Source organism: Fulvia fulva, chromosome 3, assembly GCF_020509005.1.
Source record: "Fulvia fulva chromosome 3, complete sequence".
Lineage (NCBI taxonomy): Eukaryota > Fungi > Ascomycota > Dothideomycetes > Mycosphaerellales > Mycosphaerellaceae > Fulvia > Fulvia fulva.
In genome coordinates this window covers 5,683,929-5,711,149 of record NC_063014.1, presented here as the reverse complement: position 1 = coordinate 5,711,149, position 27,221 = coordinate 5,683,929, and the positions used below count along the sequence as shown (strand labels likewise).

At 53.5% G+C, this 27,221-nt stretch overlaps 12 protein-coding genes across 12 annotated transcripts; 3 read left to right on the top strand and 9 right to left on the bottom strand.

Moving 5' to 3' along the window:
• Window positions 1-173: 173 nt before the first annotated feature.
• Window positions 174-1,203, top strand: CLAFUR5_08652 (Signal recognition particle receptor subunit beta; the record flags this gene model as incomplete). The annotated part of the gene is made up of 2 exons (XM_047907800.1): window positions 174-464; window positions 520-1,203. The coding sequence occupies 2 exons, from the start codon at window positions 174-176 to the stop codon at window positions 1,201-1,203; spliced, it is 975 nt and encodes a 324-aa protein (XP_047759659.1).
• Window positions 1,204-3,391: 2,188 nt separating this feature from the next.
• CLAFUR5_08651 (Autophagy-related protein 14) lies at window positions 3,392-4,963 on the bottom strand (the record flags this gene model as incomplete). The annotated part of the gene is made up of 1 exon (XM_047907799.1): window positions 3,392-4,963. One exon carries the CDS (start codon window positions 4,961-4,963, stop codon window positions 3,392-3,394), a length of 1,572 nt encoding a protein of 523 aa, XP_047759660.1.
• Window positions 4,964-5,320: 357 nt separating this feature from the next.
• On the top strand, window positions 5,321-6,408 carry CLAFUR5_08650 (uncharacterized protein; the record flags this gene model as incomplete). Its single annotated transcript, XM_047907798.1, has 4 exons — window positions 5,321-6,076; window positions 6,126-6,184; window positions 6,241-6,305; window positions 6,356-6,408. 4 exons carry the CDS (start codon window positions 5,321-5,323, stop codon window positions 6,406-6,408), a joined length of 933 nt encoding a protein of 310 aa, XP_047759661.1.
• A 676-nt stretch (window positions 6,409-7,084) lies between these two features.
• Window positions 7,085-7,604, top strand: CLAFUR5_08649 (uncharacterized protein; the record flags this gene model as incomplete). Its single annotated transcript, XM_047907797.1, has 2 exons — window positions 7,085-7,209; window positions 7,268-7,604. 2 exons carry the CDS (start codon window positions 7,085-7,087, stop codon window positions 7,602-7,604), a joined length of 462 nt encoding a protein of 153 aa, XP_047759112.1.
• Window positions 7,605-7,855: 251 nt separating this feature from the next.
• CLAFUR5_08648 (uncharacterized protein) lies at window positions 7,856-10,237 on the bottom strand (the record flags this gene model as incomplete). The annotated part of the gene is made up of 3 exons (XM_047907796.1): window positions 7,856-8,213; window positions 8,277-8,793; window positions 8,953-10,237. 3 exons carry the CDS (start codon window positions 10,235-10,237, stop codon window positions 7,856-7,858), a joined length of 2,160 nt encoding a protein of 719 aa, XP_047759111.1.
• Window positions 10,238-11,913: 1,676 nt separating this feature from the next.
• CLAFUR5_08647 (uncharacterized protein) lies at window positions 11,914-13,629 on the bottom strand (the record flags this gene model as incomplete). Its single annotated transcript, XM_047907795.1, is given in 2 exon segments — window positions 11,914-12,723; window positions 12,742-13,629. 2 exon segments carry the CDS (start codon window positions 13,627-13,629, stop codon window positions 11,914-11,916), a joined length of 1,698 nt encoding a protein of 565 aa, XP_047759734.1.
• An 18-nt stretch (window positions 13,630-13,647) lies between these two features.
• On the bottom strand, window positions 13,648-14,579 carry CLAFUR5_08646 (uncharacterized protein; the record flags this gene model as incomplete). The annotated part of the gene is made up of 2 exons (XM_047907794.1): window positions 13,648-14,406; window positions 14,460-14,579. The coding sequence occupies 2 exons, from the start codon at window positions 14,577-14,579 to the stop codon at window positions 13,648-13,650; spliced, it is 879 nt and encodes a 292-aa protein (XP_047759118.1).
• A 1,761-nt stretch (window positions 14,580-16,340) lies between these two features.
• On the bottom strand, window positions 16,341-18,930 carry CLAFUR5_08645 (uncharacterized protein; the record flags this gene model as incomplete). Its single annotated transcript, XM_047907793.1, has 5 exons — window positions 16,341-17,016; window positions 17,069-17,625; window positions 17,773-17,857; window positions 17,907-18,240; window positions 18,294-18,930. 5 exons carry the CDS (start codon window positions 18,928-18,930, stop codon window positions 16,341-16,343), a joined length of 2,289 nt encoding a protein of 762 aa, XP_047759117.1.
• Window positions 18,931-20,224: 1,294 nt separating this feature from the next.
• On the bottom strand, window positions 20,225-22,672 carry CLAFUR5_08644 (uncharacterized protein; the record flags this gene model as incomplete). The annotated part of the gene is made up of 1 exon (XM_047907792.1): window positions 20,225-22,672. The coding sequence occupies one exon, from the start codon at window positions 22,670-22,672 to the stop codon at window positions 20,225-20,227; it is 2,448 nt and encodes an 815-aa protein (XP_047759116.1).
• A 1,500-nt stretch (window positions 22,673-24,172) lies between these two features.
• On the bottom strand, window positions 24,173-25,267 carry CLAFUR5_08643 (uncharacterized protein; the record flags this gene model as incomplete). Its single annotated transcript, XM_047907791.1, has 1 exon — window positions 24,173-25,267. The coding sequence occupies one exon, from the start codon at window positions 25,265-25,267 to the stop codon at window positions 24,173-24,175; it is 1,095 nt and encodes a 364-aa protein (XP_047759115.1).
• Window positions 25,268-25,639: 372 nt separating this feature from the next.
• On the bottom strand, window positions 25,640-26,482 carry CLAFUR5_08642 (uncharacterized protein; the record flags this gene model as incomplete). The annotated part of the gene is made up of 1 exon (XM_047907790.1): window positions 25,640-26,482. The coding sequence occupies one exon, from the start codon at window positions 26,480-26,482 to the stop codon at window positions 25,640-25,642; it is 843 nt and encodes a 280-aa protein (XP_047759114.1).
• A 195-nt stretch (window positions 26,483-26,677) lies between these two features.
• Window positions 26,678-26,986, bottom strand: CLAFUR5_08641 (uncharacterized protein; the record flags this gene model as incomplete). The annotated part of the gene is made up of 1 exon (XM_047907789.1): window positions 26,678-26,986. The coding sequence occupies one exon, from the start codon at window positions 26,984-26,986 to the stop codon at window positions 26,678-26,680; it is 309 nt and encodes a 102-aa protein (XP_047759727.1).
• Window positions 26,987-27,221: the final 235 nt, after the last annotated feature.

Here is a 27,221-nt window from a genome sequence, read left to right as displayed (position 1 = left end):
CTGAGATGACCACGCCATGTCTTCAAGCTCAGCGACTCCTTCAACTGTTCAGGGGACGATGTTGACAAGATGTTGAAATAGCCGTGAAACATGCTCAGATTGAGTTGAACCTTCGCGGCAGCCATCTCGCGCCGCACCGTGGTGGCCGTGGGGCCCTTGCTCTGGCAAGTCGCATGTGTCTTGTAGATCCGACAGCGTCATCAGACCATCTGCACCAAGTCATGTCGCAAGAACATCTCGTGAGCATGGCAGACCCGAGCTGGGACGACATGAGTACTGTCAACAGGTGGCTCACCTGGGCATTCTCTCCGGCCATATCGGCCATCTTGGTGACGCTTGTGGTGTCACTGCTCAGTCCCATCCTCATCCACTGGTATCTCTACAAGACAGCTGTCGCGAAAGAGCCGCCGAGCATCATACTACTGGGACCAAGTGGTGCTGGCAAGACCAGTCTCCTAACACTGGTACCATTCTCCAACTCCTCACGCTTGCACCAGGATATTGACTAACAGATGACAGTTCGCGAATGGCACAACATCGACAACCCACACCTCGCAAGAACCCCAAACAGCACTATGCCGCCTGCCAGACTCAACACGATCACGCGAAGACCGATTCCGCTCCGAAAATGACAACTCCTCCCCATCACAGCCCACCTTCCACCTCGTTGACAACCCAGGCCATGGAAAGCTACGACACCATGCAACGACATCAATCCTCAGCAGGACTTCTGTGCGGGGTCTGCTCTTCGTTGTAGACAGTGCGGCAGTCAGCTCAACCGCGGGTCTCACCGAAGCAGCCGAGTATCTCCACGACATCCTACTTCTCCTACAAAAGCGGCACACCCAAGGCAAGACCAGCAAAGGACCCACAGCGATCCCAGTCCTCGTAGCAGCGAATAAGCAAGATGTCTTCACGTCACTTCCGGCTGCACTGGTCAAGACGAAATTAGAAGAGGAGATCGCCAAGGTTAGGGCGAACAAGAGCAGAGGATTGATGGACAGTGGTGTGGCCATGGACAACGATGCTGATGGAGACGACGAGAAGAACTGGCTGGGCGAATACGGAAGTAAGGAGTTCAAGTTCACGCAGATGGACGAGCACGGTGTGGAAGTCACAGTCGTGGGCGGGAACGTCAGAGGCAACGGCGACGAATCCGGGAAGGTGGAAGAGTGGCGGGCGTGGATTGGGGACAACCTATAGTCTGCAGGTGTGTTTCAAAAATGTGTTTCAAAAAGAATACGACGTTTGAGCAGCACTCTTTGGCGCCACGGGCGCGGTCTGGCATTGACTGCGCCTCGTTTCGGAGCCGCAGATGCGACCGTAGCATCTCGGGCGCTGTCACATGAGCTTGGCAATATCGACTATTCTGGCCGGGCGATGGCGCAAGCTGGTTCTGTGTGACGTGGCACTATAGGGCGATGCAAGAGGCGTTGAGAGCCGAAGCCACCATGCAGGACGACTTACGCCTCCTTGCTTCGTACGGCTGAACTTCATGCAGATGTGCGGGACCGTCCCGCCAGATGCGACTCTGCCTCGAGTAAGACTACCAGCGAATCGAAGACGAATCCAACGCGAGCGCAGATGTAGCAACAGTGAACTCCGATGTCGACGGTGGGCGTGCATCTGACCTGGTCGGTCTTCTTCCCTATCCCTCCTGCTTCGGCGAGGAGGCTTTGAGGAAGTTGACTTCGGCGGCATAACAACACAGGACAAGTCTGCGAAACAGAACATGATGGCGACGTCGAGGCGATGGTGTAGGTGATCATAGGCATCAACACAGGATGCGCGATCACGACAGCGACTCCAGCAGCACGAGCAGGAGATGCTGAACGACACCGGGCCCCAGTATACCAGTTCATGTCCATAGCCTGAACCATAATCTGCCATGGCCCATTCAGCCATTGCGAAAGGTCAGATGTTTCATCCTCCACAAAAGCTTCCAGGTTTTCCTCAGAAGGAAACATCAAGTGGTTGATGCCTCAAAAGCTTCCCTGCGACTCCCACAGACGCACCTTCACCACCTCAACAACCGCCATCCCCAAGCATACCAACCCAAGACACCATGGCACACAACAGCACCCTCCAATGCCTCCCCACCGAGACCGGATACCTCGATATGACAAAGGTCTGAAGGATTGATGTCACATCTGCGGGTGTAGGGAGCTTAGCGCTCGCGGAGCTGGAGGCTGTTGAGGGAGTTTTCGCAGAAAGTTATGGGGAGTCTTGGGGGGTTGAGGAGCATCGAGATTGTATTTGAGACGTGGGCGCTGGAAGCGGAGACGGTGCGGGAGGGGTTGGAGGAGGGTTTGGGGGAGGCGAGGGGGAGGCGAGGGGGAGGGGTGTTAAGGTGAGGTTTGCGATGAGGGGGGAGGATTTGGTGGTTTGGCATGAGGATGGGTTGATGGAGCGGGGGGAGTGGGAGAGGGGGTTGTTTGAGGGGTTGTTTGAGGGGATGGGGATCGGGTTAGCGCTAGAGGCAAGGTGCTCATAGGTGGCGCTCAATGATATTGGCAACAGATGGCCAGAGATCCCTCTTCACGACACAACCATGAAGGAGTGACGATCGCCACTAGAGCTGACTCAAGACACCATTACCGTCAGTGAACAATGCACATCGACCCAACCCCATATCTAGACCCAATCACCATCCCACCATGCCCTGTATCACACAAACATCAACAATGTCCTACTCAGCCCAACTATCCGATTTCTCAAACCGCTTCCTCGACAACCTCGATCGCCGCTTCAGGGAACACGCCGCCTCTCGTGCAGCATCTCCGATTCCGAGCCCTCGCCGCTGCACGCCCTCGAGTGAGCGTATCTTCCACTTTGAGGATGAAGAGCATCCAGCACATGGGGGGTCGTCAGTAGGGGCGCCCGCCTTGCTGCATAGAGCTGATCCAGACCGTGCTCTTACTGGTGTTGCGAGGTTGCGTTCAGCCCTTGCAGCCGGGAATGGCATCGATGAGCTATCTGCTCAAAGATCTGGTCCACGGCGTGTAGTCAGCGCTCCGGCGATCCTGAATCGTCGCCTGGAGATCAAACATACAGCGCCAGCCAGGCTGATTACAGTGCTAGAAGGGGGACTTGTAAAGTTCCTATTGCCTTCAGATAGTGAGAGTGAAAGCGATGGGAGCGTGTATAGCCGAGAGACGAACGCTGCAAGCGATGGTCATGACGGCCACGTCGGGGTTGGGGAGCATGAGACAAGAGGCGGACGGAATTGGCGATGTATCATGTCAGGGTGTGAGAAAGAATTCGCAACGGCATATTTGCTGAACGACCATATCGCGGGGGCCCACTGGATGGATGCATGAGATGCTAGCAATGAGCAGAATCGTTGGTCACAAGAGATGATGCCAGCGTCGAGGATAATGTAGCATGGCATTCATCCATCACTTCTCCCTCTCACCTTCATCCACCCACTATTACCCTTCCGCTTAGCATCAGATGCCGACCCGATGTCCTCATCTTCGGCGCCATCACTAGGCTTGACGCTTATCACACTCATAGCAGCGTACCTCGACTCTTGAGGTCGCCTAGACCCTCCCACCATGACAGGTCTGTCTTCTTCGCGGTCCTCGTCCCACTCCTCCCCCTCGATGAAGTCCCACTCTGCGCCCGAAATGTCTGCCAACAAGTTTGACCTCAACTTGTCGGCCAGTCTGGCAGATGACGCAAGCTTCCAGTCCTTCATGAGATCCAGGCCGGTTGCGCTGGCCAGGTTGTGGGTGGCTGAAGCGTGGGAGAACACGCCCAATCGCAGATCGTGGACTGGGGTACTCTTACCAGATGTTGCTGTATCCCTGCGATCGAGCGACGGTCGTTGATGTTTGCGGCTCAACAGGAGCAGTTGCCAGAGGTTCCGGCCGATGTTGCAGGCTTCTTCGTAGTTGTTGACATTGTCGATGCCCTGCGTCTTACACAACCACGCAACATCCCAAGCAAGTAATGTGATACCCTCGACATAGAGACCATATGACTTTGCATCCTCCTTGCTGAGCTGCGCAAGTGGGCGATCGAGCCACAGTGGCCTCGGCCTTGGCTGATTTCGGTCCAGTACACGCGAAGCCGCCGGACTCGATGACTGGCTGGTAGTTAATCCTGGAAATGAGATGTTCTTCTGCTTGTAGGACGATCTTTCTGGCATGATTACAGCGCGTGGGAAGTCCTCGTGGGGAAGAATGATCTCGGCAGGTAGTCGCACCGAAAGGTAGTGCGCACATAGGTTGAGTAGGCGAGCGACATTGTCGAAACTTTCAGATACGGAATCATGAGGCTCTTCTATGACCCTGCCTCCTGCTGCGGTCTTCCTGTGAGCAGCCTGTGTCCTCTGATTCAGCAAGCGTAGGTCGGGTATGCCGATGCCCCCAAGCATGTAGACAGATCGTCCATCCGGGCCTTTGCGCCGTTGGAGGTTGCTTGCCGAGGCTGCCTCGCGACACAGCAGACTACGAGCTTCGACGATCTTGTAGCGCGTGCGGTCGAGACGTTGCAAAGCCTTCTTGATGCTCGATGCAACAGGGTCCATGGCTCTTGATCTCTGCTTGTCCAGCTCGCTGCGCCTAGTAGCCAGATCTCTTCGACGATGCTCCAGTCTCTCCTTGCGCATATCGATCGTGCTCTTGTACTCCTCCATATCTGATCTCAAGCCTTGGGCATGGTCGAGGATCTGGGTTAGGCGGTCCTCGGCAGCCTCTCGTTCTGCCCGTGCCCGGTCGTAGCTGTGTTTCTTGATCCCGGTAGTGATAGCATCGAGATCGGCATCGTCTGGCAGCGATGCTAGCACACCGTCATTGCCGGGTCGAAGGATGGCCTCGGCATGAGTATGCGACTTCTCGCGATCGAGTAAGGCTGTCGCTTGTCGCACTCGAGGGCTGTACAAAGCTGACTGCACACAAGTCATACATAGCGGTCTCCTCCGCGTACCATACCCGCGCATACAGATAGCGCACTCCATCTCGTCACCTCTTGGGCCTCAGCACTACGGCGTGTATTCTATCGACGAAGAGCGGATAGTGCGGCCGGAGCATCGTGATCGAAGGTGGTAGGTGTTTGCGTAGGACGGACTCGCGTGGCAGAATGTGTGTCGCTATGAGAACATCTTCACTGATGCCTGTCCACTGTTCGCCTTGATGATGTCGCTGACAAGCATTCATCGCGGCGTGCATGTGGCGCCTTCCTGCCTTGCGTCAACTTCGGGAAGGCATGTGACGACGCGGGGCACGCGTGATCCCTGCAGCTGATCTTGTCGCGCGACTTCACGTCTTTGCTTTCACTTCAACCTCGACCTCGCCAACATCATCAAGATGGCAACATGTCGTCTGCACCAGTGACCAGTGATGCGCAGACATACATCAGCTCGGTGAAAGTGATGACGGAAGGTCCCGAACACGAGAAAATACTCATCACCGACGCGACTTCCTCGCCACTAAGCTCCGTACCAAGCTCGCCGCCTCCACCCCCAGATATGGCGGCAGACGAGAATGTGTTCGACTCATCAGAGGCAATGCCCCCGCCTGACAGACCGCTATCCAGAGGGCCATCCAGGCCGGGCAGGAAGCGTTCCAATGATGAGATGCTAGATGACACCCAGTCTGTCGAGCATCTGCAGCCTGTCGATCGCGACATTGCTCAGCTTGCCCAACAGGGCAAGAACGAATTCCAAGACATTGACTCTTCAGCGGCGATGATGCCAGACTCACAGACACAAGGTCGCTCACAGATCGATCATCGTGGAGAAGGACCGTTGACCAGCAGCGCGGCTCATTCCCAGAAAGCACCACCTTCTGCTCAAGGACACAAGCCGAAGTTGAAGGCACCAAAGGCTGCTCGAGCTGGCACCAAAAAGGGAAAGAAGACCTCCCAGGCGCCAGCCGAGCACGAACTCGCCGACGACGAAATCATTGACGACAGTTCCACAGCGACTGATTCGTCGGACGATGTTGGCGATCCACAGGACCCTATCCAGGACTTTGACTGGGCCAGCCTCGCTGATCGCTACCACCAACGGATGGGAGAATGCCAACATAACGAAGAGGTCGTCTTGCAAGAGTTCGGCCACCTGATCGAGGCAAGTATTGTCGAGTTCTGCCATCGAGCATCACGCTAACATGTCTCAGTGCTTCCACATTTGGGCAGCATCTGGACATGCCAAAGAGTCCGAGAGGAGCTTCAAGCGGTAGGCAAACGATACATATGACACGTACGTCGACATCGCTGACTGTGTTTATTCAGCTATAAGACGCAAGAGCTATACGTCCACCATGAGGAAGACGAGCTTGAGCGAAAGCGCCTGCACTGTAAGTCGCTATGTTGCCACGGTCGAGCGGGTTATACTTACACATTGCAGACATACAAGTGGTTGAAGCGTTCCAGAGTGCGCTGCGACTCCTCCAGGTTTGATACGACGTCAGTGGTAACCTTTCTTCTAGCAGTCGCACATCTTTTAGTTGAGCGTTCTCCTAACTTCGCGAAGGATGTGGTCATGAAGCAGTTTGGCAGCAGACCCGCCATCTGCGACCCCAATGAGCAACCGGAGCTCAAGGTCAGGCTATCTGTATCGATACCCAACATCAAGCTCGGAGAGTTCCCAGAAAAGGCTGCCGGCGACATCGACATGCGCAAGTACAAGTACCGGGGACACCACGGCTCACGTTGTGTAATACTGTGATCGCTGATGGATTTGGTCGGGAATATTGTCAGTTGCTCTGCTGGACCCCACGCGGACGTTTGCTCGGTAGCCTGTAGCTACACTGAATACGAATATGTCTAACACTTCCATGGCTACCTGAGGATGGACATTGTTTCACGCTCTTGGTCTTGGCGCGAAGCTTATGGCGGTCTTCGCAGTGGACGCTTGTTTCAACACCTGAGGACCACACATGGGATGTCCTCAAAAAAAAAGTGCAGTAGATTTTGCCATCAGAATTCATAAAAAGTACCCATCGTCGTCGCACTTGCTCCTTACCTTTGCGAAAAATCTCAGAGTACACCGACCCTTGAACAAAAGAACCTCGCAAGCATCCCACGGTCTCACAACACCTCAGCCTGGTATCATCAACAAGACGACCTTTCGAAGATGCATCATACGCGCTCAGCCGCCATGCTACGCCGCTACATCTCAACTCCCACCATGGCCCCCTACCCTCCCCAAGACACCCTCAACACCTTCAACGTCTTCGAAGAAGATCCAATAGTATCAGCGTAAGTTCCACCCCTCCCCACCAACCACCCCCTTCTCCCCCACTAACACTTTCTGCAGCATAACCCTCGCCACCTCCCTCCTCATCATCATCGCCTTCCTCGCCTTTCTAACGCACCGCGCCGTCGTGCATCGTCGCAAGGATAGACTGTCCCGCATCGAGAGACTCCAAGCAGCGAGGGAGGAGGCGAGGTACTGGGCTCCGCTGGATTTGGAGCCGGGTTGGGATGGGAGTGAGGATGAGGGGTGGGGGCTTGATGGCTTGGAGGATGGGGTTACGGGGAGTGTGGAGAGGGTTCAGATGAGGAGGCTGGAGGCGGAGAGGAGGGTGAGGGAGTTTGGGGATGGTGATTGGGAGGAGATTGAGGTCGTGGGGGGTTATTTGCAGCAGTTGTGATGGAGCGAATGTGGTATTCCTGCGCTTGCGCTATATCTTCATGGCGCGATGTGGCGGTTGAAGAGTATGGAGACCATTGTTGCTGCGTGGAGTTGCTGGTGGAATGCAGAGATAAGGCTGCGTCGCCTGCCACTAGAGTGCTTTTTGTAGAATGCTTGGGTCTATGGTACTAGGCTGGGCTAGATATGACCGCTGAGCGATCTGATGGTAGTGGAAGCGATGAATGAGTGCCAGCTACAGTGCCACTGTGCCTACTTCCCTCCCTTCGTTCCCTTTTTCGTCTTGGAGCCTCGCTTCTTCTGATTCTCGCCTGGCTCGCTAATAGCAGCAGTGTCCTGTAGCGTGCCTCCATTTTCTGTTGCCTCGTCGTCCGAACCCTGAGCTTTGCTACCCGACTCTCCGTCTTCACCTATCGTTAGAACACTCCCTGTCAGAACCACTCTGACTTCTGTGGTGCGTGCTTCTAGTGCCGCAAACTTTTCCTCCACATCACGCAGCTCTCCGGGCTCCATAATCCCATCGGACGCTTCTTCGTCAAGCTCGTGGCAAGCGTAGTCCTCTCTACCGGTAATTATCTGCTTGATCGCTTCGGCGACGACTTTCAGCCCCCTGCCGGGACGCCTGGTTCCCTCTTCCGTAACCAAGTACCTCTCGCGTCACGCATTCTCCCACAGAATCGAGTTTACGAGCTTCTTGTAAGTCGACATGTGATCGTCGCCATCGTGGTAGAGGCTCGAGAGTCGCGCCACTAAGGTCTTCCGGATGTGGTCGAACACGAAAGTCACCTCCCTGAAGATTGATTGAGTGCTGAATTTCAGTGCTTCTTCGTCGTTCGATAAAGACGTTTCCAGAGCTGACAAGAGCTCAGGCGTGGATAATGTCTGACCTGCATCCAACTTCTTTTGCACGTACTGCTCCAAATTCGGGACCTGAGCAGACTTTAGTGTTGCCATGAATGGCAGAACAGTGGCAGCGACGGAAGGGTAACTCGGATCCGCATGTACCGCGTGCCAGACTTGAGGCATAGCACTAAAGGCTGACTGGTCCTTGGATAGCAGATCCACCTTCAGCCACGGCTTCGCATCTCGCGTAATATTTGCATCTGAGTATTGGCCAAGCTGCACTCCCATAGCCATGCTGAAGGCGTTGGCCATCGACAAGCCAGGCGTAGGATCTGAGGCTCCGATAACTCACAGGCCAAGAGTACCTGCATCATACTCGTGGACCACCCTTACAAGATCCCCCCATGTCGACTTTTCGAGCCAGGACTGAGACTCGCACGCAGTGTAGAGATGGGTCATAGATTGCACTACATTCTCGTGGTTACACAGTGATCTGCCGTCCATACAGGACAGGTCGCTAAGCAGTCTGATTGAGCAGCCAACCAAGACGGGGAAGTGCTCAAACAATGAAGACAAGCTGGCGTCCGGTCGGACGCGCGTGTCGGTACCCAGAAGTAGACCATGAGACTTCTTTATGTGCTTCTCGAGTCGAGTGCGATACTCTCGATCGTCTTGTGTCCTGGGATCGGGGTTCCACTGTTCTAAGGTGTAGTATGCACGAGTGATGCGGTCCACAGTTTGATGAAATGTTGTTTCGAGGTGTAGTGTGGCAGGGCCCAGAAGATCGAAGATATCCTGTTGGATCTGAAGTGTAACCACAAGTAGCAGACTAACACCGGACTTGTGATCGTTGAGGAAAGCCGCGTACATAGAAGTGAAAAGATCCACGCCACCGTAGTCTTGATCTCGAGCCCAGACTGCGGCAGCCGCACGTATGTGAGGCGTCGCGTTCGACAGTACTCTGCCGAAAGGGTGTCCAGCATCAATGCAGATATATTTGCTCTTCTTCTGCTGCTTCTGCTGCTTCTTACGCTTCCCAGATCGTTTTGCTGTCATCTCCTCCATAATCAGTTTGATCGTCAGCCAAGCCGATGCACACCGGTAATCGTTTGAGGCCACGACTTCCAAGCTCTCGTCGTCGTCGCACTCGTCGAAGATGCTCATGGAACTCGCACAACTCGTGCCTGGCATAACGGTCGCGGTGGTCCGCAAGAAGTCGGCCACATTCCCAAAGTCATTGAATTCTGGAAAGTCGAGCATCAACCCGCTGGCACTCTGCCGCAACATCACGATGCCAGCTTCCGTTACTATTGCTGGGTGTGTGAATGAGATCTCACCGGTCTTGTACTTCTGCCATATCTTTCGAAGTCTGCGCCTGACGCAGCTGGTCTTCTTGAGGAAAGAGAAGAGTGCGACACTGTTCGCACCAATATCATCTTCGATCTCTACAGTACCGCCGTTGCTAGGCTCAGACGAATGCTTTGAATTTGTGTCCACAACTATCTCGTCAGCAGTGTCGTAGACAGTATCCCCGCAAGCTTTTGTGTCGGAGTCCTTGACATTGAGGTCGGAGTCCTTGACATTGAGGGCGTCAAATTTGTTGACAATAGAAGGGTCAGCAGGAGCTAAGGCAGTGCTAGCACTATCGCGATCTGCTTTTCCATTGGCACTAGCCCTTCTTGCTGCATGGAGGTTGTCGAGGACCGATCGTAGAGCCTCGACAAAGAACTTGTGTCCTTCAGTGCTTTGGTGCACGGCGCCTTTGTTCTCGCTGATCTCTTTGTGGAACATGGCGCACTCTCGGCGATCTCGTATTATACTGAGTAGTACGGTGATCGTGGAGTCGATTCCGCATGGCTGGCGCTTGAGGCACTCTGCTTCTCTCATGATGGCTAGAGCAAGCTGTCGCATTTGCTATGTAGAAAGCCTAATCACCTGCTGGCTGCTAGTCTTCTTGAATCTAGCAGCTATCTGGTTGTGTGATGGCGCCCTGCTGATAAGCCATCGTACCACTTCAGTCGTGCCCATCTTGTAGCGATAGTACATGTCGGTGTCCATCTTGACTGGCTGCAGCGCAAACGATGACTGCAGCCGCTAGTCTTCGACGTGATGCGAGAGTATTAAATTGCTGACGAGATTCAATCCGCGCGTTGTGTGTGTTGCGTTGTGACTTCCGGAAGGGCTAGAGTGGCAGAAAGCAGACCGAATTTCGAAAGCTGCACGCAGAAGAATTTCCAGAAAGTTGCATGTGATCCAATCCAGGACGACAGGGGGATATCTGAGTCAAGGTCAGATCCATTCACCTTCCGTCTTTAGCAGCCACAGTTCCAAACAGAGCTGAATGCTACAGTGTTATGTGCTCAGGCAAGGTGAACGAGAGATCACGCCGTACTCCTGTATGAAAGGAGAACCGATCGCCCTGGCCATTGCTATACGTCGCTGTCGAAGCTTTGCTATCAGGGCGACAGTGTCTGCCAGGCTGGCAAGATTTATAAGTGTAAGATCTAGGCTATATATAATGTCGTAGCCGCCAACTGCTGGTCCTCCGGCACCCTACTAGGTATATTCGTGAGCTGGATAGCTTGCTAGCTGTTTGTTGTCTTACGCAGCTTGTCAGCTCACAGAATGCAATCGTCTTTAGGATCTATAGTGGTCATGCAGAGCAGTGTTGCACACAAGCCTATTAGATCTGCGTGATGAGGCACGGCTACTCTAGGTCTTGTCGAACGGCCGTTTTGAACACTCCGGGCATTATTAGACACAAGCATGTCATAAGGCTGCGCGATGCGCTGAGTCGATGACTGCTTTATTCGTCGTCCTGTCATTGTCTCGTGGATGGTTAAAAGCCGTAGACGCACTGTCGTGCTTTAGATTCGACAGTCAGTCCAAGGCTACCTCGTTACCGAAGGCGGAAAGGTGATCTTGCGTCCTGCGGCAGTTTTCGTCCCCAAGCAGCGCCATCGCGACGAAGACTGCCTCGTGCGCTCTCGTGGCCGGGAGCGTGCCTGGTCATCGTGCTTGCGGGTCGCAGTATATTGCAGCAAGTTGCATGAGGCACTCTGAAGAATTAACGCTGGTAGCGACCTATTGGGAGCGGTGTTGATGCTGCAGTCAGATAGCGATACAGATGTCAACAGATGGTGCGAAGAAGACGGTGCGAAGTAGGTGACGCTGGCACGGTCTTGGCGCTTAGCACGAGGTGCCGTATTAGTCTACGGCATAGATGATACTGTATGTAGGATGAGACGATATTGGTTACGAGACGGTCACAAGAGAAAGTAATGTCTGTATACCTTCTTTGCTATCACGCAACAAGGTAGCATAGAGGGACGAATGAACGCTTTGAGTACACGGGTCATGACGCTTGAATCCAAATGCACAAGGCTTTCGTGTCGCGCTTCGTCACTACAGTCAGTAGCCTTTGAGGCAAGTCAATAGGGCGTGTTTCGTATTGGGCGTCGTCCTCCTCACGATACTGGATTGCCATCGCCTCTGTCTACGCCCAATTCCCCGGCGCCTGCTTCTTTCGCGGCTTTCTTCGCAGCTTTCTTTTCTGCTTTGCATCTTCGTCTCCTCTCTTGCCTCCTTGACTTGCTGTCACCCTCTTGATCGTCGTGCGCGCTACTCTGCTCATCGCCATCCGGTAGATGTGCCAGCTCAGCGCGACTCATGGCCGCCACGCTCGTAATCGTCAGGCTCTTGCCGATCAGCTCAATCTTGTGCGTCGAAGTACGTCTTGGCGCGAACCACTGACTCACTTCCACGTCCTGCCTGCTCTCATCGTCCACGAGCCCATCTTTCATTGCTTGGTCAGCGTTTTGGGAAGCATATCGCTCGTTGCCCGCCACGGCAGCTTCAACTGCTTCAGTCGCGATCGTGAGGGCATTGACTGAGGATTCCCCAAATCTGCCGACTAAAACATTGCTCTCGCGACATGTACTTTCCCACAATATGAAGTTTACCAGCTTCTTGTACTCCCAGGTCTCCATGATCTCCTCGTCATCCTTGGCTGGTAAGCGCTCCGCAAGGAGCTTGGCTACACGTTGGAAAGCCCATCCAACGACGGTATGAAACCCGTGGTAGTCAAACATCAGAGCCTTCTCCTCGGCCTGGAGTTTTTGCTTGAGACGATCTAAGATCTCGTCTACGGATGACAATGTGCTCTGGGCTAGTGACTGGTTTCCACTCCGAGTGAGAACTCTGGACTCAGTAAGCTTCAGTCTGCTAAGTATGTCTCGTAGGAGTACATCTGTAGCCGTCGACGTCTTAGCAGAGACCTGCGCAGTATTTCTTACCCTGAGCAGCGGTGAGAGCACACTTCGATCTTTGCGAGGAAGATCCATCTGCTGCCACTCGTTTGTGGAGATTTGCTTGATTGGGATTCCCATAGCCATGCCAAATTTCTTGGCGATTGAAAGGCCTTGCGTAAGGCCCTCGGTCGATTTCCTGAGGCCGATCGAGAATTCGCCGTGCGTATCGACAAGACTCTCCAGATCCGACCAACGGAAGTGCGCTGAGAAGTACTCGTGATCGCGACAGGCCTGCGTCAAGAATGCCACTGATTGTACAATGTCAGATTTGTTGCACAATGCAACGCCGTCCAAGTATGTGAGTTCGTTCCACCGTCTGAGGAGGCAGCCCGCCAGTGCCGGGAACGTGTGAACTAGCCATGACAGTGATTGGTTGCACTCTTTTGAGATCGTGCCGCGCACGAATGTGTCGGTCGTAGCATCGATATGTATATCTAGCTCCGAGCGGTAAGGCGAGCAGTGATATGCAGTGATATATGCCGGGTCCGCCCGGTACGTTTTGTCGTCCAGCCAGTTGTAGGCTCGTATCATGCCACTGTGAGTCCTGGATACTGCAGATTCCAGATGGCTACGAGAATTGCCGAGTACGTCGAAGATGTCTTGGTGAACCTGTGAGCTGCTGACGAGAAGCAGACTGATGCGAGAGTTTGGGTCCTCCAAGAATTGTCTGTACCGACGGCTAAATGAATCGATACAGTTGCTGAGGTCATGATCCTGTGTCAGTGAAGGGAAGAGCTCTATAAGCTTGGGTGCTGCTTCATAGAGGAGGTGACAGAATGGATGGCCGGCGCTGATATAGTAAGGTGAGTTGGTGCCGGGTCTGGCGCTGGGACCTAGTAGTCCTTGGCTTTTCGCATGCCTCAGGAGATTCATTGTGAGCCATGCCGATGTTCACCGGTTATCATCGACCGGTAAGGCCTGAATCTCACAGACAGAGTACCGGAAGATGCTCTTGTCCGGTTTGAACATCGTCTCAGGTGCAACAACTGCTCTCATCTGTAAGAAGTCCGCAACTGCATCGAAGTCGTCGAACTCTGGCATTCGCAGCGTAATATCACTTGCGGATGACTGCAAGACATCGATAGCAGCTTCTGTGAGGAGTGATGCGTGCTCAAGAGTGATGCTGCCGTTCAGGTACTCCAGCCATGTCTTCCGAAGCTTTCTTCGAGCGGAAGTGCATCCCTCCAAGTAGCAGTAGAGCGTGAAGGCCTTGTCGTCAATGGGATCTTCTAGCTCAGCAATGATATTACTGCCACGCCTAGAAGACAGACCCGGTGCACTAGATGATGGGGTGGCATCGCGGTCGGCTGGACCAGTATCTGCCACAAGGTCGTCATGTTCACTGCTAACCAGAGTCTCGAAGGCGTTGCGCAGGCTTGCCTCACTCGGACGAGGTGAACTTGCAATGGGATGTTGCTCATCAGGTTCTACTTTGTTCGCTCGCTGTAGGCGATCGAGGACCGTGGTCAGCACAACAATGAACTGCTGATGGCCAAGGTCACTCTCCGCAATGTGGAGGTCTTTGTTCCGAATGCTTTGATAGAACGCGGCGCACTCTCGACGGTCCTGCAACACACTTTGGAATACTGTGATGGCACTCCGAATGTCGCTCGGTCGCCGACTGGTGCTGGCAGCCTCGGCTTCTATGGTCTGCGCAAGGTCTCACATCTGTTGTGTCGCGAGCTTGACCTTGCTACGCCCACCAGCGCGACCCGTCTGTCGAAAGAAGTTCGGAGGAAGTCGATGTCTGGGGGCTGTGTCGCAAGATACTGGACCACGTACCTGGTACCTGTCTTATACCGCTGGTACATGTCCGAATCCATGGTGCTGGCGATGTGGCTCATCGACATGCTCTGCTCAATATGCGGACGGATAATGTTGTTGAGGAAGGTGGTGGTTGCTGGCAAGCTGGAACTAAAAAACTTGTGGCGCGGTCTTGCTGGCAATCGCCTAAACAGGAGCAGGACAAGCGAAGTTGCATGTGCTTCAGCCAAGCCCAGAAGGGTACCGCACATACCACGGCCACAACCCAGCACTCACGCTACAGCATGAAGCTTCACTCACGTTGTTCAGCATCCTCATAGTCTGACGACTGATCTTGAACAAGCCATGATGCCTCATCCTGACAATCACTGGCACAACCAGCCACCGTCGCTGGCACAGGAGTCTTGTTTGCCCACGCTCATCGTTACGTTCCATCGTGATTTGAAGCTGCGGCTATATACATGCGTAGTAGGAGATTACTGATCAACCACCAGGTCAGGCGGTGGATTCAGTCAATGATATCTGATGTTGATTTGGATTGCTGGCTGTTTGTTGTCTCAACCGCAGTCCGTGGCCAAAGGCAGTCATCTTCCTCAATTACTGCGGGCGCTGGAATAGGTTCAGCAAGTATGAGCCTGGAGACTGAAGCTACTGTGAAGTGTGCTGATATACTGCCCATCGCGATTCTATGCGATGTCCACTGCAATGTCGTATGATTCCGGGCGCGAGTTTGAAATATGTCCAAGATTTTCGCACGCGATGATTCCCGGCACCGGTCGTTGAGCGGCCATACCGTCATGTCGTGAGGTGTGCTTTCCACCCAGGCGGCTGCGTGCAGAGCCTGCATATTCTCTCTGCACCACAGTTGAGTGGCGTACCGCTTGAAGGCGCCAATCCACCTGGAGACACGACCTTTAATTGAGCGAAGGGCGCGCGGTGAGGGTTGCGACGTGCGAGCTTGCGAGCACTCGAGCGTACCCTCTAAGCGCCCCGGAGCGAGAATAACAATTAGACTCTGTCACCTTCGAAGCGCTGCGAACGGGAGGGTAAGGGGGTAGAAGGGGAAGGGGAAGGGGAAAGGAAAGGGGAAGGGGAAGGTCCGTGCTCAGTAGGGGTGGGTCTTAGGATAAAGGCCATCGCTAACAAACTCGAGCTGTCGTCTAATTGGCTGAAAAAGAGCTTACAATTATTTAATTGGCTCGCTTCTTAGCCCCGGCGCGGTGAATCCCTTTCCGAGTACGTAGGAAACAATGTATATGCACGTTGCGACGACAGCAGCATGCGGCATCGCGAGGACAGCGGACAACTGCTTCCTCGAGCTGCGGGTGCTACCCTTCGCTCATTTCAATAAGGACGGAGGCCTTTCAGCATATCATTTTATCCTTTCTGGTTCAGAATGTCGTGAGAAGTGCAATATGGCAGGGATTTTGATGTCAATCCCTCTCAACAGAAGGTGTGGTGCGAAGCAGATGAAGTGCCCACGGGGCTTGGCGCTGACACATCATGGGTCTATACAAGTACAGTATGAACGACAGTGCAAGGTCACAAATACGGTAAGTTACAGAGGTGCTTGGAATGACTTACAGACCAGATATGTTACTACTACGACGGAAGGGTAAGTCGGCAGATGACAGGCCTCCAGCCTTTCTGCTTTATGGGTACACAAACACTTGCTGCTAGGGTCTAGCTATGATCATTCATGTATGCTGATTTTGCAATACGTTTGGGACTGGCTAAGGCCGAGACAAGCTACTGAGCCTCTTTACTCATCCAGGCACCGGCTTCTGCGTCAGCATGTCCTGCTCGACCTTCTGGCCCCTTCACCTTCCTATCTCCTCTTGTTTCGTTGCATCCTTCGCAGCTTCCTTTATCGCCTTCGCTGCCGCCCTCTTCTCTGCCTTGGTAACCTTCTTCGGCACGGCCGTCTTCTTTTCGTCACGCGGTCCCTCGCTGCTTTCCGCTACAGTCTCGACCTTTCTCCCGTCCTCCTGACTACCCACGCTCATAATAGACCCTCTGAGCTTCAGATCGCACTTCGAAGTATACCTTCTCGCGTGCCTCAGCTCCTCCTGCAGATCTCTCAGGCCTTCAGCTGTGATATAGCCCTCAGCAGCCGTGGCCTTTGCTCGTTCGGTGGCGAAGCGATCCCTGTCCTTGATCTGCTGCTGTATCGCTTCAGCCACAGCCCTCAATACGTTGGGTGGCATCTCACTCAGATGTCTCGTGGACTCTCCCATGAGCATGTAGTCCTCTCGGAGAGCGTTGTCCCATAAGCTGGCGTTTACGAGTCTCTTGTAGCTTCCACATTGATCATCTGCTTCCGCATAGAGCTGCGGAAACTCCTCTTGGAGACGCTTTCGTACTTTGCTGGGCACGACGCAGGCAAGCAGCCAGACGGACTGTGCGTTGAGGCGGAGCTGATGTTCCTGGAAGGGCAAGATCTTCGCTATAGCAGAGAGGAGCTCAGGAGTAGATAGTTTTTTGACTAGCTTCTTCCTTCCGTTGAATCGCTTCGCCGTAAACCCCCGGGTTGGCTATCTTGACGTACTGCTCAATGCCCCGCAACCAGATTAAACCAATGGGTTGATACCGTGGACCGGTCGCAGCTGCAGAGTCTACTTCTCGAAGCACACGTATTGCGAGAGTTTTCTTATTGGGTAGATCCTGCGTACGTCCCTCGTTGACGGACCTCAGCTTCGTCTGATGATTGGCCTGGAGTCCCGAAGCTATCGCAAAGTCTTTGGCCATCGAGAAACCCGGTGTAGGATCTGTGTCCTTGACGATCTTCAACAGACCTGTGTTCTCCCTCATACCTCTTACCGCTGTTGTGGAAAGATCCGGCCAAAGCTCATCTGTAAATCCGAGCCACTGATGATGGTAGCATACGTCGAATAGATGGGCCATCGAGAATACGACATCATCCGTGTTGCATAAGGTGTTGCCATCCAGATATGCGAGCTGACTCAGTGATCGAGCATAGCAGCCCGTCAACACTGGGAACTGCTCTAGCAGGAACTTCAGACTAGCTGCGGGCTTTTGGTAAGGTTCAGAGCCCAAGACTATGCCTTTTGCTCCCAGAAGCTGCTCCCTCGGCATGTTGAAGCACTGTAGGTACTCAGTTCGTTATGCTAGCCATGGATACTGCAATTCTTTGTACACGGTGTTGATGCGAGAAGCAGTCTTCGTGAGCGCCCTATTAAGATTCAAGGATGCAAATCCTAGGGTATCGAATATGTCCTGCTGTAGCTGTACCATGATCACCAATAGCAAGTCAATGCGCAGCTTCTTGTCTTGCAAGAAAGCCGCATATGATATCGTGAAGGAGTCTGAACAGGCGCTGAGACCACAGTGTCGCCGCTGCCAGGATATGTTGCCGAGAGTCGTACAGTAGCTCGGCGACAGGGTGAGCCGCGTTGATGTAGTTGAGGTACGAGAGCTTGACGCTGCTTCGCTTGCGGTCTTCCTGCAATGTGTGACGGAGTACGCTGATGGTCAGATATGCCGAGATGCAAGCAGCGTCACCAGAAGCTGTATCGTCTTGATCCTCGCCGTCCTCATGATCAAAGATGCTTCGTGGTGCCTCGTAGCTTGTACCAGATGTGACGTCGATAGCCATTGGCAGTAGGTTGGCGATGTGGTCGAAGCTCTCAAGTTCCGCGTGAAATAGTGTGAGCTTGTGTGCTTCTCTCCTCAATATATCAATCGCCGTCTCTGTGATGACTGACGCGTGAGGGAGCGATGTCTTGCCAGCTTTGTAGCTCTCCCTCGCACACTTCGTCTGGTTTCGGCGACACTTCGAAAGAAGCGAAAAAGCACCTGTCTTATGTCTCCCGCATCGTCCTCAATGTCAAATTCGTCTTCATCGCGCTTAGAAGTCGCGTGTCTTGGTGCAGGGCTGGCATATGATTCTTCCTCGCTCGTTGCATTGTCGTCACCGTAGTCGGCGCAAATGAGGTCGAAGATGTTGACAGGCGCAACACTCACCGTGCCAAGATCATCTGCGGTCTGTCTTCTTGGAGAAAGTGCTTTGTTGATGTCAACCAGCTTCTCGAGGATTGAGGACAAGACGTCAATGAAATGCTGGTGCCCATCCTTTCTTTGAAGGCCGTCGCCGCCTTTGTTATCGAACTGCCTGTAGAATAGAGCGCATTCTCGACGATCTCGCAGCACGCTCTGAAGTACTGTGAGAGTGATGTCAATCCCAGATGGCAGTTTCTTTGCGGTCATGGCTTCCTGCGCGATGGCTCGAGCAAGCTCTCGCATCTGGTGAGTGGCGAGTCTGACTGTCTGCGATCCTTCGCCCTTGTCGACCGAGATAATGCTTCGCGTGCCTCTCGGGGATGTTTTGACGAGCCATTTCGCAATATGCTTAGTCTCTGACTTGTACTGTATATATCTGTCTGAGTCCATCGTCGGCGCAGTAGCTGGGGTGAGCTGACAACGTCGGAGATGTGATGCTGAGCGAGGTAGACAGCCAAAGGATGATATGACACTTTCGACAGCAAGCGTGTACGGTGTAGCATTGATCGGTCGAGGCAAGCTGGCTGTAGAAGAAGTCGACGAATGATGAGAGAAATCGTGGGTCCAGCGCATGTGACCCGGACCTGGAACGACTTGCAAGCTCGGATCCTTTCCATGTTCTGTTCACCTCAGCATTTTTTGAGGCCCTTCACTTCACCCGACTCGCGCAGATGACAGGTCGATTCGAGTGCTCGCCTCGCCGCCAATGGATTACTGTTGCGTGGAAGCAAGACACCATGCTTGGTCGATACGACAATGTGATGCATCTCCCCTAAACAATCTCGCATTCTTATATACCCACGGCCAACAGACCATATATACCGGTATGTTCGACCGGGTAGTTTCCAAATACGAGACTCTTCTCCATATATGTGGCGTGGTAGGCTTGCTGGCCGTTTGTTGTCTCCTGAGCCCTTTCACAGCTTTCTACTCGGCCCAGAAGTCCCGTCGATGAGGTGGTGACAGCCTGTGAAACTGTGTACAGGAGTGTTTCCTCATTTCTGCACATTCCAAGAGCCATGGTAACCGATCATGACCGTTCTTAATCGTGTGCTGAAGTGACAGCACTTCTCGATGTGATGATTCAGCATCATTGGTCTCGATGAGCAGGGCGGATATTCCTCCAGTTGCCGGAGATACTCATCGCACAGCGTTAGGCAGTCCCTGCGAAGACTTGCCATTTGATGCTTTTCGACCCGCACGAGGTTGTTCTCATGCTCCTTGGCAAAATCTGCACCTAGGTACCGCCAGGCGGGAGATGCGCGAGACGCTGCAGTTCCGGGGACCTCAACCGCACTCTGACCTCGTATCTGCAAAACATGGGGTCAATATATCTACTTCTGATGGGAAGATATTGTTGTCGATGTCGGCGGCTTGTGGAGACAGATGCGGTGAAGGTGAGGTGGGACAAGTCTTGGCGCTCAGGTAGGAATTCTACGATATGGCAAGCAACAAGCATGGAGAGGACATGGCACAACTGTATACGCGTCTGTCATGCATCTGTATCTATGCTGTATGTCTCCACGATAGCCACTCCATCACGTTGCGGCCTTGGGTTACTCTCAGCCACCAGCAAGATCCTTTCTGCGGCCCATCTAACGCTGTCCCCCCCCCGAATATCAATCTTCCCAGCGATCCTACACCCTCTCCGAACACACGGGGTGATCTCCTGCTAGTCGGTCGTCTAGCCCTTCAGGGTCAGCTTCTTTCCGTTCAGCTTCAGGCGGACCACATTATGCCCGACCGGCGTGACGCATGGTGCTACCGCGATTTCATCGTCCAAGGCCGGCTCTGTGCGCGAAGCGACGGCCATGTCGTAGAGCCTCGAACCATCCTTGCCCATATGCCGATCGAATATTTTCGCGCACATGCTGATGTAATCATTTATTGGAGATGTACCATCGTTGGCCAGTATGTCGCGCTCTCGACAAGCGGCAAGCCAGAATATGTCGTCCACCAGAAGAGATGGGTTGTCCTTCTTGCCAACATCCCGTACCTTCCCGAACTTCGATTCTTGAAGCATCAATTGCACTTCGCGGACGATGTCTACGAGCGTGGCGAAGAAGATGTAGTAGTCGAAGCGCATCGCAAAGTCGTCATTACCCAAGGACTTTTTCAGCGCGGAGAGCAACTGCACGGGTGTGAGGGGCCGATTGTCACGAACCGCCTCAAGCGTGATTGCATCCAAAGGACTGGGGTTGTCGGCGGCCAGGCCCTTGGCAACGTGGTGCAGCACAGAAGGCAGTTCATCAGAGATGCAGAAGGCTACCGTTGATGCCGCCGCTTGAACAGTATGTAGCTCCTTCATGAACGTCGAGCACAGTTGTACGGTCCTGATGTTCTTTCTTCCAAGTGTCAAGGATACTCTGCCCAGCTTTCTCGGCTCCCTGGCTTTCGCGGCGGTATAATGGTGCGCTTCCAACCCCATGGCGAAACCATAATTCCTAGCAGCTGTAAGCATTGGCTCTGTGGCATGGACCGCCTCAATCAAGCCCAACGACAAAGCGCCTTGCGACTTGATGAAGAACTCCATGTCTATCCACTCCTCGGACAACAGCTGGGACGCTTTACAAATGGAATAGAGGTGAACCATTGCCAAGCCAATGTTGCCAATATTCAGGAGATCGACTCCGCTGCTGTGTAGAAGCGTTGTCAAGTTCAATGAGTAGGCTGTACCTAGAGTCGGTAAGATCTGGACAGGTCGCTTCAGGAAGTCCGCTGGTTCAACCTCGTAAAGTTCAGCCACATCTTTGCCGGCCGCCTCCAGCATATCGTGTTGTATCTTTTTTGCAGCAGCGTCGAGCGTCTCGTCAACTTCATGTCGTACCCACGGCTCGTACCGGCGCTTGAGCTCATCAATGCTGGCGGACGACAGCTGTGCCTGGACTGTGACATCAACAAGCGAGACCAGTACAAGTGTTCTACCTTCTCCGAGTATGTCGAGTGCGTCGATCTCGTTCTGTAACATTAGGATGAAGGTAAGAGAGACTCTATGGTCGGTTGAAGCACGAAACTCTGCGTACTGCGCCGTGAACAGATCCTGCGGACCAGCGTCTTGCCATCTGGCAGCAAGGTCATCAACGTCCACTTTCGATTCGTATAGCTTGAGACAGAGTGGATGATGAGCGTTGACGTTACGGTCCAAGACCCGGACTGCTCTATGGGTCCTAGGCAGCTGAGCTGTTCGAATGTGCCTCCGAAGTAGACTGACCGTGATCCAGGCGTCGATACAGAGTAGTTGAGATGTGAGACCTTCCACGTTGCATTCGAAAGTCTGCAGGACGCCCTCTTCTGTGGTGATGTTCAACTCCAAAGAATCTGCAATCGTGTTGAAATCATCGAAGCCCGGATGTGTCTCTGCGAAGTGGTCGATATTCGCTTGCATCAGCTGATTCGCAGCTTCCTTCATCGCGAAGGCGTACTCGCTAGGCAGGGTGCCATTCTTGCAGCTCGTCCACGCCTCACGTAACACTTTACGAGCCTTGAAGAACTCCTCAAGCAATGTACAGAGAGCGAATGCCATGTCATCTGGTTCGACTTGCATCTGTACACCGACATCGTCGACATGAACGAGATGCGCAGCATCCTTCGTCAAGCGTGCCGCTATAGCAGGACCGACTTCCGCTGGCTCTTCCACGTGAAGCTGGCAGAAGCCGGCTACCAATTCCTCTATCCTGGCAGGTAGTCTCGGCTGCTGGACAATGGGTTGAGTGGCTCGATATGCTCTTTGCAAGCATGCGAGCATCTCGCTTTGAGTACCAATGAATTGGCTGTGCTTCTCATCGCGCTCGAGTGACTCTTTGTCCTTCTTGCCTCGGACCCTATACCACTCCGCAGCCCCCTTGCGCCCACGGATGGCGTTTTTCAGCACAGAGATGGCTGCAGTGATGTCGAACGGCGCCTGTCCAGAAACGGTTGCTCGCCTCTCCACGTCTCCAGAAAGCTGGATTAAGTCAGGCGGATCGAGGAATACTTGCTGAATGCCGTTGCCGTGCTGTGCAGCACGCTCTATGTAGGCGGCAAGAGCAGCATCTGTGACATGTCCTCTAGTGTTGTTGACTAGCCACTGTGCGACATGGTGAGAGGCTGTCTTATAGTCCGCCACAAGATCCGCGACGGTCTTCCAGTCCATTGTGTCTCTTGGGCTGCTAGGCGTACTGATGTAGTTTGGTTGGAGAATGAGCTTGACGAAATGTGCTGAAGTAGAGTGCCCCAGCGATTGAACTTTTGTAGGAGCTTTAGAGAGAACGTCGTGCTACCTCAAGGGCACAGACACTCGGTGTTGCGCTAAGACAAATCCCTGTCAAGGCATGAAGCACAAGCGAGTGCTCGCGCTGTGCGTTCACCACGGCCAATTTGGCAAGCTACTCCATCTTGACGCCATGATCTTCTGGCATGATGGTCGTCCGGGTATATACTGTGCAACAGGATCGCCATCTGCCACGCAGGCCGACACTGCTCTCGTCCAGAATCCAGTCCCAGCCTACGGTTGTAGGGTCACGATGAACGCTATGCCCATTATGTCCAGCAAGTACCCAGAGCATGACCTAGAAGATGCTCCCTGCTCATGTGCCTCTTCACTTGGAGCAACAATGCCACTGTACTGGACACCATGTCAGTGAATCTTATATATCGTACAGTCGGAGCGCTGCGTATAGGGCTCTCATCTTGAGGAGGTCAATGTCTTCACAGTCCAGACTGACCTGCTCCAGGAGCTTTATAAGCCACAGCCAGTCTCAGATAGTTTGCTGCGTTCTGCAAGTCCTGTCTGGCTTGTCTTTTTAGCACACATCAGCGACGTCAGCGACGTCGCTAGAGCTTCACTCCCGGTTTGAACGCTACTGGAGTATCCCGATATTCATATCTCTGGCCTCGACCACGTATACCCATCTTCTCCATCTTCCAGAAGGTGGCGTGGATGTGAAGAGACGGCCCATGGCGCTTCCTGCGGGCGGCGAAGACGCTTCGCCTGCATCGACATCATCGTCTCGAGACCACGAGGATTATCGTCATGACGGACGACGATGCAAAGACGAAAAGAAGGCGCGAAGCAGGTGAGGTGCGACACGTCTTGGCGCTTGGCACGAAGTGGCATGTTGCTCTACAATATGGACAACACGGTATGCAGAACATCACGATATTGATAGCGAAGGATACGGGGGAGTCAATGGGGCAGTTACGGTTCTGCTATACATCTATCAATCACCAGGTCCAACTTCACATGCCTTCTGCTTCCCTTACATCCTCCATGCATGCTGCGAACACTTAATCCAAGGCCCATACGCAGTTCGTATCTTCGGTGTTTACAACCTTCCTTCGCGATTCGTCAGATCCGAAGTCCTGGGAGTACCTGGCTTGTTGTTGGATGACCTTGTCAGCCTGATCCTGCCATTCCCTCAAACTTAGCCCCACGCCGGAGCGCGAGATGCGATCTAAGAGAAGTTCTCCTCTTCCCAACACATGCTCGTGATAGTAGCGAATTTTGCGGCCTGTGGTGGCAGAGGCCTTTGCCAGTTTGTTCATATCAATCTCATCTGTGGAGCGTGTTGGTGATAGTGACTGGGTGTTGTTACGATGTCCACAGTCGTTGCTATTTGTGCCCACGCCAGATCTGATGCACATCGAGCTGAGATCAGTCCGATGAGTCTGGAGCCGGTATATCTCCTTCCGTGGGTTCGCCTCGCAGCTTCTCACTCGCTTGATCGTCCTCTGTTGCCTTACTTTCCGCCGCCTTGGCCTTGGCCCTCTTCCTCGCAGCGTTCTTTTTCTGAGACGCGCTCATGTCCCCTGCCTTACCAGCCTTCTCACGCTCGGCTTGATTCTTCTGCTGCTGCAGAATGTCCCACGCCATGGAAGCTTGGACTTCAAAATCGATGCCTTGATTTTGCCACTTCTGGAAATGCTTCATGTGGATCTGCTTGGTCGCTCGCAGATCGCGTTCATGATCGCTCAGGCCATCGTCGGTCATCGTAAGCTCGCTACCCTTGAGACGAAGCTTGAGACCTTTTGCGGAGACTTTGGAGGTCTCACTCCACTGCTCGGTCACAACCACAGAACCCGGGGTGATCGGTGCTTTTGCTTCATCCAGTAGTCTTGACCTTTCTGTACTGATGTGTCTAGTGAAGATGGCAGCGCAGATCTTCAGGACGTCTGGCCAGTAAGGTTTCTGATTCTCAAGCAGCAAAGCTTCTCGTTTCGCCGCAATGCGGAAGATCTCGAAGACGACCTCGTGCGGCTCGTGGACATTCGTGAAGGACTCAATCTCGTGGAAGCCCTCAAGACTCTCTTGGACTGCGACCCTGATCTCATCCCCCACCTCGCACAGATCGCCGAATAGAGTGCAATAGTCGAGCCGCACTGCTGTCTCCTCGGAGGCAAGTACGGAAGACAATACAGAGAGTGACTGCTCAATCGAAACGTGTCCGATGGCCTGTAGCTCGTTCAAGGCATTGTCAGAGATGAGCTTAGGATGGGTAGCGGCGGTTTCTCGCAACACCGCGTCCAGGATTGCTCGCGTCTTGCCAGTCATCGAAAGGCCCGCACCTTTCACGAATGTTTGAACCGCAGCGTACTGTCTTGAAAAAGATGACGCAATACGCATGCGATCCGGAACGGGTGTCGCTTCTGGCAGCTCTAGGCCACCCCATCGACGATGCGACCCTTCTTCAGAGCCAGAAGTGGTCGCACGTGGCTTCGCACCTAAAGCCAACGCGAAAGCGGAGGTCATCGTCGAGATCGGAGCAATGGAGCCAGGCTCACTGGCCGACCCAAGACGACGAATACCCTAGCTGTCGATCACGAAGTCGACATCTGTCCAACGGGACTCGAGGTGACCCGAGCTTCGGCACGTAGTGTATAGGTGCGCGATGCTGAGTAAAAGTGCTCCAGTGTTGCACAGTGCAATGCCGTTGGCATGCAGCCGAGCAGAGATGGAACTGGCGTAGCTGCTGCCAAGTACTGGCAGATTCGTGAGTAAAGGCGATCGTAGCTGCAAACGCCGTATCGCTCCTTCTAGACTATCTGATGTGTCGGCAAGTCCCTCAGCCACCGAGACGGTATTGCGCTGCAGTAGCTTGTAGGTCTCCTCGTGAGCGTGTAGCTAGAAAGGTAGGTCCGCGGTCATGTCCTTCAGCATTTTGCGCGATGTCGAAGCCCTCAGGGCAACGGCAGCAAGGAAGGGGACGTGGCTTAGAGGTGCTTGCTTCATGACATCCAGAACGTCGAGCTGAATCTGCAGAGTCGTAACGAGGTTCACGCCGATCGCTTTCTCTATGTCGTGCAGGAACTCGATCCAGTCTGCCGTCGCGCGATCTGGGCATTCGCCAGGGCCAGCCAGGTGCCAGATATCCGCGAGCTTCTCCACTTCGCGCGAAGCCATGAGAGTGCTAGCGAGAGGATGGCTAGTAGCAATGTGCTTTTCGGCATTTGCCGACTCTTCCCTGTCGGTCGGCGATGTCGACGAGTAGTTCTGCAGGTTAGTGCGCAGCAGAACTAACTCCGTCCAGGCGTCTATAAGTAAGAAAGACGAAGGTTCATTGCTAGCCATGGTGATGTCGTCGTACTTCAGATCGACCAGTCTGCCATGCTCAAACCCCAGATCCAAGTTCAGGAATGTTGCAATCTCCTTGAACCGAGTGAACTCTGGATACTCTGCTGTTATGTGTGCGGACGCGTCTCGAAGGCGAGAAATCCTGTCCTGGGTCAGTGACGCGACAGTCCCTAGGGCGAGTTCGCTAGAGCGATAGCGCTCCCACCATGTACGGATGTTTTTGCGCACGTCTGCAACGTCATTGAGGTAGCATAGTAGAGCAAGCCTCTTGTCCCCGACTGTGTCTTCTAGCACGACTCTAAGCTTGGCAGGCGGGTCCAAGACCACCGTAGCATCCTCTGTCGTAGGTGGAGGGGTCGAGATCACTTCGTTGGTCTCTATAGTAGTGTCCATTACAAGGGATTAAAAGCTGTTGAGAAGTGCGCAGATCGTTTTCGCGACAGTTGTATCTGCGGCCTTCGACCTCCGATGCTGTTGCCGTAGATCTTTGTTGGTGTCGTTGAGATATCCAAGCACGCTTTCTATCGTGGTGACAAAATATACATGGCCGTGATCGCGTTCGTCGAGTAATTGTTCTTGATCAGCCTCCTAGTGTTGCGCAAACTCCCTGCGACCGCGCACCACATCGACAAGCACGACGATAGTGTCGTCGATACCTTTAGGATCTCTACTGGTGCACTGGGCGCGTTCAACAATCTCGCGCGCCAACTGTCGAAGGCTGTCCACCGATAGCGTGATGTCGCGTAAACCAGCAACTGTATTTGTGTTCTCTCTACGTGCCAATACGAGTGTAGGCACAATTGTATAGTCCATTGCGGTGTCGGCGAGCCACTGCACCACATACTTCGTGCCGATTTTGTACCTCTGGTACTGTTCTGTGAGTGAAAGATCGTCCATAGCGACTCGAGGATATCGCGTTTCGGGTACGGAGTCAGCAGATACTGTCGCGCCGAAATGAATGTCTTGATGTGAAATACACAGTACGAGTTGAGGTGGTGTCAACAAGATATTGAACAAAGTCGTGGAGAAGTGAAGAACTGCGAAGCTGGAAATGCGATTAGGCATATATATCGTGCACGGCCATTCCTTGGCGTGGAACTTCGGTGCCTGAACAGCTAGAGGTGAATGCTTT